The 12454-nt window shown below is 41.8% G+C and overlaps 1 protein-coding gene and 1 long non-coding RNA gene across 4 annotated transcripts in view; one reads left to right on the forward strand and one right to left on the reverse strand.

Moving 5' to 3' along the window:
* sik2a (salt-inducible kinase 2a) overlaps window positions 1-12454 on the reverse strand; it is an 18009-nt gene continuing 5555 nt past the window's right edge. The window contains exons 3-15 of one of the 2 annotated variants that reach the window (XM_058382490.1): window positions 11744-11807; window positions 9844-10005; window positions 7273-7397; window positions 6593-6716; window positions 6271-6473; window positions 5614-5766; window positions 5299-5442; window positions 3767-3959; window positions 2888-3172; window positions 2282-2421; window positions 2019-2138; window positions 1702-1796; window positions 1-1579 (exon numbers count right to left, since the gene is read on the reverse strand). In XM_058382490.1, coding sequence (XP_058238473.1) covers window positions 1321-1579; window positions 1702-1796; window positions 2019-2138; window positions 2282-2421; window positions 2888-3172; window positions 3767-3959; window positions 5299-5442; window positions 5614-5766; window positions 6271-6473; window positions 6593-6716; window positions 7273-7397; window positions 9844-10005; window positions 11744-11807 — 2067 coding nt within the window. In that variant the 3' untranslated portion in view covers window positions 1-1320. The remainder of the gene's footprint in view (window positions 1580-1701; window positions 1797-2018; window positions 2139-2281; window positions 2422-2887; window positions 3173-3766; window positions 3960-5298; window positions 5443-5613; window positions 5767-6270; window positions 6474-6592; window positions 6717-7272; window positions 7398-9843; window positions 10006-11743; window positions 11808-12454) is intronic. The other variant, XM_058382491.1, reaches the window with a different exon arrangement.
* The window catches only part of LOC131347988 (uncharacterized), a 23295-nt gene continuing 20053 nt past the window's right edge, over window positions 9213-12454 (forward strand). The window contains exons 1-2 of one of the 2 annotated variants that reach the window (XR_009203870.1): window positions 9213-9742; window positions 9878-10000. This is a non-coding gene — a long non-coding RNA (uncharacterized LOC131347988). The remainder of the gene's footprint in view (window positions 9743-9877; window positions 10001-12454) is intronic. The other variant, XR_009203869.1, reaches the window with a different exon arrangement.

Genomic DNA, 12454 nt, shown 5'->3' on the forward strand with positions numbered 1-12454 from the left:
TCTCTTTTTTAAAAAAAAAAAAAAAAAAAAAAACCCTTATTATTCCTGGACAGAACATTTCATGGAAATAAAGGCCCATGACTATAATTATAGTACTGTACTTCCTGACTAAATTGATACAGCTCAGAATCTGAAATGACCTCCTGTTAGACTCCTTGGCCTTATGGTTGATTTCTTGGTAAACAATTACTGACTTTATTTCTATGCATAATGTCACCCCACTTCTATCCAGTGCATCGATGGGGGGGGGGATCCCCAGCAATGCTGCGGTGTTGGCTATTCCTATGGCAGTGAAACATGCACTACCACATCAGTGTCACTTCTAAGCTGAGGAGGATCAACCACCAAAAAAAAAATACGTGGTAAGTTGTGCTTATGATGGTCACATGATCACAGCATCATGTGGGCTACAGTCAATAAGTGTGTAACTACTCAGTGGGGTACCTACTAGAACATCCAATGGGTGTAGAAACAGGGTAAGCCTACTGAATAAACTAGAAAGTGCATTACATTTTTAATACCACTTAAATGAACCAACATTGTTGTCATTTGGAGTGACTAGTCTATTTAACATCGCCTGATTTGACAGACGTGCCTAAAGGCTCACTTATACTTTCATCCGAACAGGCTTCCGATGCCTTCTGAGCCGTGGAAAGGCACTACGGATAGAGCGCAGCAGAAACGGCATCAGACGAAACATGCCACCGTTTTAGTTAAATGGACAGCGATAAAATGCGAAGGCTCTCATATCACGCTTTGCTGTTTGCTAAAAATCATGATGGATGGACAGCTAGGGTCCTCCCACTGTTCTGAAAGACTAAAAGCTTTTGGCTCTCCGAGGTTTGTTTCAGTTGGCTGTCAGAAGCAGTTGTGATGAAGTATAACAAGCCTTTAAGTAGATCCAAATATTAGAGCCGTAGGACTTCATAACTGCTTTTTCTGCTTCTCAAGATGACTTTTCCATTTTACAAATAGGATTTGATCAAGTTTAAAAATGTAATAAAATGAAATAACCATAAAACTGTCTTTTTCTGGGAAAACATATTGCTTTTATACTGACACAAATCTGAATCTTTGCTAGAACATGTGTTCCTATTGTGCTTTTCTAGCTAATTTAGCAAAGAAATACCACTTTTACAGTTGACAAAACAAAAATCCTTCATAGTCCATACTCTGGAACTGGGATCACAATGGGATGTGTGTCTCATTAAGATTCACAACCGACATACTATTTTGCTTGTCCGTGAGAACTTGGTGCTGTTCTCCTATTTGTATTTCTGAGATCCAGCCTCAGTGTGTCTGGCTGCAAAGGGAAGAGCTTCACTTCACCAGAACACAGCCTCCTTGTTGAGCCTCCGTCGTCTCACAGTCTGAGGGAACAGAGTGCATCTCTGGGTAGGGGCTACCAGGCTCCAAGAGTGGACTGAGGGTCTGAGGTGTACGAGAGAATGTTGGGCTGGCGAGGGCGGTATCGGCGTGATCCTGCACGGGTGGGTACCGGTCGTCTGCCAGCTGAGACTGGTGGAAGTAGGCTTGCAGATGAGACTGCTTCTGTAGATGGAGCCTCTTCTGCTGGAGTCTAAGGATGCCAATGTTTTTGCAATGAGTGTACCTGAATTCCACAATTTACACTTTTGTGTAGGAAAGTCATTTTGCATAGGAGATTGTATATTAAGGGGAAAAACTCATGGCATTACTCACCTGTATTCCTGTAGTTGCTGCTCCAGTGTACGAGGCAGAGGATCTTTGCAGAACATTTGCCCACTGCCAGCACCACTGGCCAGCAGACTAGCTCTCTGGTAAAACACACACATTATCACTTTAAGCTCTTCTCCAATACATCAGTCCAACACGAGCACTTCATTTTATCTTATGGTTTATACTCAGGTGAGTTTCAAAAAAGGTATGTTTTAGAACCTACAAGAGTCATTATGACTACAATGCATAACAATGCAAATTCTGATCATTTAATTTTGTATAGAAGGCCAGTTAGGCAGGTAAATCTTTAGTGATGATACCTGCAGCCTCTGAGCAAGACACTGGGTTTCCAGTGACTGCCGTCTAGACAGCAGATAGGGGTGCATTTTAGTTGAGAACACTGCTGTGTCCTTTCCACTACGACATTGATGTGCTTCTCCCTGTGAACCAAGCAAAAAAAACCAATTCACTGGTTATAAAGCAGCCAAAAGGTTGTAGTTCATTTTCCATAATTATCTACCGGTAAACTCGTATTTTTCTGATCCCATTTGTAGGATAACTGGATTGTGCTACTTGTTTGAACCTGCTGTTGAAGATCCAGATTTTTAGGCTGAAAGCTGGTGTCACCATCTCCAGATCCCAGAACCACTTGGGCTTTGTTCAGCTCTAGAATTCCTTTGGTCCTGGCAAGATTTTGGAGGTGCTGCCGGAAAACTACCAGACCTAGAAAAGAAAACGAAAAGTTATAGAAACTAAATAACAGCCATCTGACCTAGAAACAAAAAGAACACTGCATGAACTTGAGCTTACAGACCTAGAAAACAAGGAGAACAAGGTCCTTGTTCTCTTTGATTTCTCCTCTATAGCAGCAGGTTATATGAACTAAATGGCAGTTGATTACTGTCCTTTCAACTGGACTGATTCATACAATGACAAAGGAAGAATTAATTCATCAATGTTTTTTTTCTTAAGTATTTGTACTTATTCATCATTAATTGGAGATCTAAAGTAAATGTGGTGTGGGCTGAGAAACTGAGGCACAACATGGTCCTTCATACAATCTGACAATGGGCTGAACATATGAATTTGGGCAGACTGACACAAATGGGTTTTAATAACACCAGCAATCAAGAAATTAATGCAGAACCTGTAAAGATCCAACATAAGTGAAAAGGAAAAAAGTTAGCACCTTGCGTGAGAGAAGTGTCTGACGCTCGTCGTCCTTCACGAAAGCTGACCAATGAATGATTATGTGCCTTACGTTCCTCTGAGATCAGGCTCTGTGGGCTGGCGTTAGAAGGTTGCAAGCAGGGGAAGGTGGGGTCTGCTTGACTGACAGGCGTGGATGTTAGCATGCCTCCTCCATGGGGTGGAGGGTCTTCAGCCAGGCTGAGGTCACTGTTTGTGGAGCCCAAATCATACTCTGAGTCCATGCTGCCCAGAGATGGGTTCAAAGCCATGGAGAGAAGCTTCCCTATTGAAATAATACACCATTATTTTTTTTTATTACAATACCATTCCAGTATCAGTTCTCCTTATTTCTCAGACTATCCATCTATAATACTATTTCTCCACTTCAAATGTGTTAGTACATCCTATCTATGTTCATCTTTATCATCTAACTGTCCATTTACTTAGACATCATCCCATTCTGACATCTTTCCATCCATTTATTTATCTTTTCACCCATATGCTGTATTGTTCATCTGTTGTGCATTTAATTATTCATTATCCATCCATTCATCCATCCATCCATCCATCCATTCAGACATCTATCCATCAATCAATCTATCCATCAATCCATCCATCCATCCATCCATGCCTGTCTACTAACCTATTACAAACTTCATGTTCATTTAACTAGCCATCATTTATCTATCAAACCCATTAAACCATCCACACATCCATCCTTGTACCATTAGAATCTAGCTGTACATTTACATACACTCATTCATCTATTTATATCTTCACCTGTCCATCTATTCTTCCACCTAACCATCATCTGACCATTCTATCTATCCACTGACCTATTTTTGGCTTTGTGAAATTTGTGTACACACACACACACCTGAGGCAGACACTGTGCCCAGTTGGTTGGTGCCCTCTGACAGTGTTTGTCTATGCTGGCTTAAGTGGATGCTCTGTTCATCTTCAGCTTCAATTCCTTCGTCTATGGATGACTCTGTAACAGTACCTGGAAACGAGCCACTAGCATTACGTACCACGACAGGGGGCAGAGGTTCCAGCAGACAGCCATCCACCTGGAGACACACACACATGCAATACTGAGGAAAAAATACAGTCAAGTGCCGGAAAACAAAATAAAACACTGGAACGCAGAGTGTGTGGCTTGATGGAGAAGATGCTGTTTGCTATTTTTGCATGTTATGCAAATACGACGAATTGATGAGTTGTCAGAAATGAAGAGCTATATTCAGAACAGGCAAGGAAAATGCAAACATGTCCTTTATCTGCATTAGAGTAGAATTAAAGAAAAAGAAATCAAGCTATTTGAGCTTTCTGTGGGGGAAAAAACCAATAGGTTTTATGACTGGCTCTAGTTTATCAGCCTGGGCTTTTACAGACATCACTTTTCATTTGAGATGAACACCCCTTGCTCTGCTAACCTTTCACATCTGTGGGCAGTAGAACACCTGGATTAATCCCCTTAAATGCATAGCACATTTTCCACTTGCATAATTCATATGCTAATCTGGCTAATAAAAAATACAAATGCAAATTACCCAGATTCTTTTGCATGAGGCTGGCTCTTAGTAGATTTTATGATTTATTACCTACGTTGGCTTGATTAAGGTAGGTGATAAGGAGTGTACTCATTTGAGGGAGAACTGCCTGATGCTTATAAGTCCCATGAAAAGGCTGAACCCTGGTGCTAGGAATGAAATACCCGGTAGCTATGGCGACCACCGGATTTAGCTGAAAAGGTGGCGTGTAGTCGCACCTCCTAACGGATGGCTAGGGAGATACAGAGAAAAAAAGTGCCTTGATATAGCCAGTGGGCTGCCCAGTGCTAGTCTTAGCAGCTGGCAGATGCTTAGTATAGCTGGCTTGGCACAGGAGTGGCAATTAAGTGACCAGCTCAAATGAGAGAGCCACTCAGATCAGATCCTACTGCTGTCTAACACTGTTATTTCCTGCTTAGAATTACTCTACTCAGACATATGCCCTACGTGCCTCTTCAGTGTCCTTTACCCTGCAGAAGAAGCTCTTATGTCTGGATTCGTCTCGCAATCCAGACTTAAATACCTTGCTGGCTGCAATGAAATATAAAGCAAGGTAGAAACAGAGCGAGGGAGAGAAGGCAAGGGCTTTTCATTAGCTGCCGTCACCATGCTGCTGTTATTTTAGGACGTCTGTTCAGGGCTCCACTGATGATGAGTCATGAGGAAGAGTTGAGGGTGGTTCAGTGGCAGAGGAACTTTATGAACACAAAACAGCCCTTGCTGGCGTCATCCAGCGGTGCCCAAATGAGTAACATGGCTATTAAAAAACCTAACTCGTGCACTAGCATAGCCTTCTGCTGTTGCTGCCCTTGCTTATTGCAGTAGATGGCTGCCCTTCTGGAAAGTTCTCACTGACCTTGGGAATAGCCACCTCCTCCTCCTCCATTAGGGCTTGCTCTGGAGAAGCAGTGCTTTGTGTGAAGCTGAAAGTCTCAGTGGAGGTCTGCAGGAGAATGGGTGAGCGCAGGTGGCGTGTGGCTTGCAGAGCTGGAACAGAAGCCTGTGGATGAAGGATGGTCTTCGTTTTTATATCGTAGACATTAATGATATAACTTTTAGACATTCTTAAACAAATATGCGCACTCTTAAACAGCAGCAGAATGTTTCCAATAGGGGACCACAGGAATGTAGTTTTTGCTTTGGATGATTTAATTGCGTTACATTTAAATACCTTGAGTACGGTCTGCTCAGCCACAGTGCTTGGCCGGCGCTGAGCACCGTTGAGCCTCTGTTCCACAGGGAAACTGCTTCTGTGGGCCTTGAGTCGCTCCACCAGCAGGTAGTAGATAGCAGCAAAATGATTGTAACTTTTGTTCTGGAGAGACTACAGAGAAGGATGGACCAAAGAAAATATGGTTATGGCAATGATTTTATAAAATTAAGTACTTCAGTATTATATTTTCTTCATTTAGAATTTTATAGAGCACATTTTCTGTTCCTTTCCATATATATACACTACCGCTTAAAACTTTGGGATCACTCAAAATTAATTGTTTTCCAAGGAGAAACACGAAATTAGTCTAAATAGAAAATATAGCCAAAGAACAGGACATGCTATATATATATATATATATATATATATATGCCTACAATTGGCTGGCATCTTTATAATCAGTAGGCCATCCTTCACACCCAGTGCACAGTGCATATTATATTCTGTGGCATTTTTTGAAATTTCCGCTTGTGACCTCTAATGCTTAGTCCACTGTACAGCTTGAGAATGTTAATTCTGTATTTCCTTTTTTAAGTGTCTAACTGCAAACTATAATTATTCTCTTCCATTAATTCCATTAATGCAATGCTCTGGCCAGTTAAAAGTCATCCTCACCTCGACGGTCTTGTGCTGGTCGATGCCAAGGTTGTGCATGAGACGAAGGACCTGCTCGCTATGTTCTCCCACGCTCTGCTGGTTGAGATGGGGCTTTGGTGATGGTACCTCCTGCACCATCCAGCGGTGCAGACGAATCTGGCTTAGGGCCAACCTCTTGGCCGGGTCAAGGACCAACATCCTCCGGATCAGATGTTCGCAGTCTGGGGACAGTTTTATCAATGACGATCCATTCATCCTAACTTTAACACTATTAACATAGCACAGTAGACTGAGTGATAATTAAAGTCTTAGCTTCCTTGCTGTATAGTAACCTTCTTACCCTCGGTCATGAAGTAAGGGATGCGGAAACGGCCTTCAAGGACCCTCTGTCTCAAAACAGGTAGGCTGGGACCATCAAACGGTAATGCACCACACACCAGCACATATAAGACTACCCCCATACTCTGCATAACACACACACACGCACAAATCTATCGCATCACTCATATTACTCATAATGCCGCCTTTTCACTGCAAAAAAAACCCTACATACCATGGTTGGAATTCTGTCAGTGGTGATAGTTTACATATTGCTTGCTAGTAGATACTGTGACTGGTCGCAGATGGGCTAAAAACTGATTTGTAGTTAGCTAGTTATGAAAAACCCTAGCTAGCTAGATTGCTACAAAAAATTTTGAATAGCTTTTCCCACTGATAACTTCTAAAATATGAGTTGAATTAAATGTGAATTGAATTTTTTTGGTAACTGGTCACATCCAGCCGAGTTGGACAAATTAAATTTTAATGAGATTTAAAATTTCATAGCTGCTCCCTGTAATCCTTGTGTGACTCTGCATTGAAGAGTTCTGTTTCCAGAAATCATCCAACATACTGGTGTTTTAACCATACTGAGGTGTCTAATTTTCAACATTAATTAGGAATCATGTTGTGTGGCCTGTGCATTAGGCATGCTGGAATGTCACAACTTAGATGAATAAGATTAAGATAAGATTCTCTTACCCAAATGTCTAGCTGTGGACCTTCATATTTCTGTCCTTCAAACACCTCAGGAGCAGCGTAAGGTGGACTGCCACACCATGTGGCTAGAGGCTGCCCTGGCTGGAAGAAGTTCCCAAAGCCAAAGTCTGCAGGTGAAGGTGAAGAATGTAAAATCTCATTGTTCACAATATTTTCTTCGATATACAGTATATTGCCAAAGGTTTTGGGACACCCCTCCAAATCACTGAATTCAAGGGTTGGCCTTGACCCCTTAGTTCCACTGAAAGGAACCCTTAATGCTTCAGCGAATCAAGTCATTTTGGACAATTTCATGCTCCTAACTTTGTGGGAACAGTTTGGGGATAGTCCCTTCCTGTTCCAGCATGACTGCACACCAGTACACAAAGCAAAGTCCATAAAGACATGGATGAGTGAGTTTGGTGTGGAGGAACTTGACTGGCCTGACCTCAACCCGATAGAACACCTTTTGGGATGAATTAGAGCAGAGACTGCGAGCCAGGCCTTCCCATCCAACATCAGTACCTGACCTCACAAATGTGCTTCTAGAGGAATGGTCAAAAATTCCCATAAACACACTCCTAAACTTTGTGGAAAGCGCTCCCAGAAGAGTTGAAGCTGTTATAGCTGCAAAGGACGGGCCAACTCCATATTACTTTCATGTGCATGTAAAGGCAGACACCCCAAAACTTTTGGCAATATAATATAACTCCAACTATCAGTTTGCTGGCCTAAATCTGTAGAATAAAAAAATGCAAGATTAGTTTTAATAAGATAGCTAGCCTGTGAGTAGTCCCTTTGGTTTTTTCCCCCTTACCGCCTACAATTTGAAGACAAACATTTCAATACTTAGTGGATGGCATTATAGACCTGGATTGTGTAAAATAATTATGTGATAAGAATTTAAAAAACGGACCTGCATGCTATCTAGGGCATATTCATTCCTCATGCTTATTGTTCCTGTGATAGGCCGCATCCCCCTGACCAGAGTAAAGCATTTAAATGAAGATGAAGATGAATGAACAAATGCTGAAAAGGTATAATATGGACATTATGCAATTATGTTGAGTTCCTGAAGCCAATTCAGAGCCTGCCTCTGTTATGTAACAAGTGAAGATGTGGGAGAGAGGAAGTAAAGGGCAGCCAAGTGAAAGTCAGTGGGGGGGATATTACTACTTGGAATAAGACCGCAAAGGTCACTGCACCCTGAGTCGACAAGTTTTATCTGCACTTAGGGCGCAGTGGTGTGAGAGAATACAGTGTGAAATAAACTGAATAAACCACCGGTGGAATGACTGGCTATTGAAGGCTATAAAATAATAATATAACTGATAAAACTGCGGTTGGGGCTGATAACCTTCATGACCTTATTCATATCTCTTCACGGGTATTGATGACTTTAAAAGTTGCTGTTTATGCAGAATAAGAATACAGAAATAGCTTCTTACTGCACTTTCAGTTTCAACTCTATCACAAGTATAAATCCAGGTTACAAAGTGAAGCTGAAATGATCATGTCTAGCCATGTCATAACATGATAAGATATGAATGTGTCAGTGAAGCTATTGTATGAATAAGTTTTTGAATAAGTTACATTACAAGCAATATATCCTTAAAACATCAAGGATTATACACTGGGGGTTTTTTAATATGTATATCAAGTGAGCAAGATAATATTGGCAGTTCTTACTGAGAGGTATTATGCGATTTGTTCTACATAGCATGTTCTAGGACGAGGTGATATCTGATGGGGAGATGGGGGATCGTGGGAGTATGGAAATCTACCAGATGCATGGGACCTGTGCCAAAGGTGTTTCAAAGCCACTGCTGTAACATACGCATATCTGCCAATGTGCAATCTCTGTAATGTGTAATCACTCACGTAAACCTGTAATCTCTGCACTATTTGATGCACAACCATTTACATGGAAAGAATATTATTTAGAAGTAGATCCAATCATGCCACCTTGCTCAAAAAATCTGCCAGTGCATGATGACTGATCTCAGAGCAGTCTTCTGGTTCCATATGATTTAGTCTAATCCGTTACCCGAGCTGCTTGGAAGTAAGTGTAATAACTCATTTCCTCCAGTCTTTTCTGTCTTTACATAAACTGCGAGATGCCTGGTGATTCACCAGTCTCTGTCGGTTTTACAGCCCCGGGTGTACGTGTGCGTGTGTTTGATGTCAGAGCATATTAGTTCATTCCTCGGTGCTACTGGCCTCGCTTCCACTTGACGTCACTGGGTAAATATGTTATCCCGGAGTGGCTGAGAGACTGACTGCACTGTGTGTGTGCTTATGTGTGTTATCTGGTTTGAACTGTGGAATGCCTGAAGGAAGCTGAAGGCTGGGTTTTGGTTTTAACAGATACTGCAGCAAGCAGACTACACCACAGAAACATCCAATAATAACACTTTATTAAGCCACAGCTAGTCACTCTAGGGGAGCTTCCTGGCAATGGCAATGGATAATGGTGGGAAACCACTTTATATCAATACACTTCTTTTAATTATTTACCAAAAATATCACTTTGTTCATTCTGTACTAATTGAATGAAGTCATTTGTGGACTCGCCTGCGATCTTGATGTTCATGTTTGCATCCAGCAGCAGGTTCTCAGCCTTCAGGTCTCGATGGACGATGCTGCGCTCGTGGCAGTACTCCACAGCTGACAGGATCTGCCAGAACTTTCTCCGTGCTTCTGCCTCACTCAAGCGCCCATGGCTAGCCAGGTAATCTGGAAATGCAGTCACAGAGACAGGTGTTATGGCATGCCAGTTGGAGTGGTGTTTCTTTTTAAAGCCAGACTGGCAAAATGTATTTGTGATGCGTGTTGCATTTGCTGAATATCTGATTTTAGACCCATAAAGGACCAAGAAAAAACTATTCAAGAGCACCTCCTGAGCACAGTGCTTCGTTTCAAGTCAATATGAGATCTATAGTGAAATAAATCATTCATTTTAAACATAATAGTATAAACCTATAAACAATTTCTGATGTGATTTCAGGTGACAGTCTGATGGCAACCAGGGTGCGAAGTTTTAATTTTCACCCAGTGCCACCTATGTGGTCACACGTTTGTCCGGTCAAACATCTGCTACACCTGACAGCTTTGGGGAATTTTATAATGTTCTTGCTGGGGAAGTTGATTATGTGCTTCATTAATGCTTTACACAGGCTTTGGTGGTGGACAGAGTTTAGAAGAATGTTCATTTTGATTTTCAGGCAAGATTACCTAAACCAGATTGGTAAATCCGCTGACAGACACCTGTATTATATAAGTATCTGATGACAAAACGTGGTTCTTATTGCACTTATCAGCCAAGTACAGAGCAGCTGGTCTGGATTATGAGGGGGTTTAGGCCCTGAGACTACAAGCAGCTTTGTGAAGTGTCACCTCGTACATACTGGACATACAGTAGAAGCTGGAAATTAGGTGACATTGATAGAGTGGGATGCCTGAGGCTCAAAACAAGTTTGTGGACATCGAGAAAAACTGGAGGGGGCGTCTAAATCCTAGTCGTCTTCACGTGATACAGGAATCCCTGAGGCTAAAGATACGTCGATTACAGGGCAACCCAAATCCATGCTTAGTCAAATCAAACAGTTCTGAAACCACTACCGGCTTATTTTTGGACTCTGACCTTATACTTGCCATTTCAGTTCCCTTTCGCTCGTGTTCTTCTCAGTGTGTCATATATAAGGCAAATGGTGAGTTAAAGCCTTGCTGGATAACCTTTTTTATCCCCTTCAGCTCTCACCTGCTGAAACATTACAAAACGTGGCTTTGATAATGATCTGCCCTCCTGGCGCCCTGTTCATAGGCAGGCTTATTGTGCTCGCGTTCGGGAAGTGTGCCAAGAGCATGCTTTTGCTTTGATGTTAGCACTGGTTCTAACATGACACACACTTGCGTTAAACCCTGAACCAGTACAAGACCACCAAGACCTTGATCTCTAGGTGTATTTTTCTTCGGTTTGGCGGTGAACTGGTTGGCTCTACTGTCTACCATTTGGTGGATAACGTCTCAACGTGATTTTGTTGTATTATATTGCAACAATCACCCTCTGACAGTGCTGTAAAATGAAAGCAACCTTTTACCCTCAAACAGTCTAGTGCCTTAATGTGCGAATCTGCTGACTAAGTCTAGGGTGAGAGTACACTTTGCATTTCAGTCTTTGGATGCCATGCCATCATGCCGGTTAGCATAGATGGCTAAGCAAAGAGTGAGAAGCCCAAAAGCATTGTCCCTTTTTCCATAATGGGTGCCACGGCTAATTAACGGAGATAAACAAACGGCATCTGTTCGGTGCCCATTATAATATCGAAAGACCTGTAGAAGGATCAACACCCAGCACAAGCAGATGGTGGAAGTGACTGCATGTACAGTCTGGTGCAGCTACAAAATTATGCACACGCAAACATGATAAAAGATTTCCAGGAATGTCTGAGCAGATTTTTGCAGAAGTGCTCACCGAAGATCTCTCCGTTTTTGGCATACTCAGTGACCAAGTAGAGCATGTTCTTGGTCTCCATGACCTGTTGGAAGGGAAGAAACACAACTTGTGTGAATAGAGTGCTTGGAGAAAAGAAATTAACTTCATTTCATGTCAGTGTCAAGGCAAAGATGACTCGTAATAAAAGAGTGCCGATCCTCAAGGAAACACCTCAGATGAATCTTCAGTTCATATTGTTATCGTAGCATGGAGTTTGTGAATGGGATCCTGACTGCAGATTCAATAAATCACTTTGAATTCCTAACACAATTTGCTGTATTGATATTGCAGTGGTTTGATCTGTTGCCATTTCAAAACAGTTGTATTACAATTTTAAATGTTTTGGGTCAATATCGCTTCAAAACAGTAATGCCTTATGAAGCCTGCATCGGGTCATGTCTCATATCCTAGCTTTAGTTTAACCTCTCGTAGCTAATAAACATATATGTACTGTTTTAAAAAAACAGCACATGGCCACAACTGGTGGCCAAGCAATACAAAAAGACATTCTGCACTAAGGCTCCTCAGTGGTATGTTGGAACTGTGACACTTTCAAAGCACAAATTCACAAACAAAACGAGAAATTTCACCAGAACAGCTTGGCATACAATCTACACATCTCTGGAACTGTACTGATATCAGAAACATGGTTGGTCCAAAGGATATTCCCTCAGTTTGTGTTTTGATGAA

This window comes from Hemibagrus wyckioides, linkage group LG28 (assembly GCF_019097595.1).
Source record: "Hemibagrus wyckioides isolate EC202008001 linkage group LG28, SWU_Hwy_1.0, whole genome shotgun sequence".
In the NCBI taxonomy this organism is placed as follows: Eukaryota; Metazoa; Chordata; class Actinopteri; order Siluriformes; family Bagridae; genus Hemibagrus; species Hemibagrus wyckioides.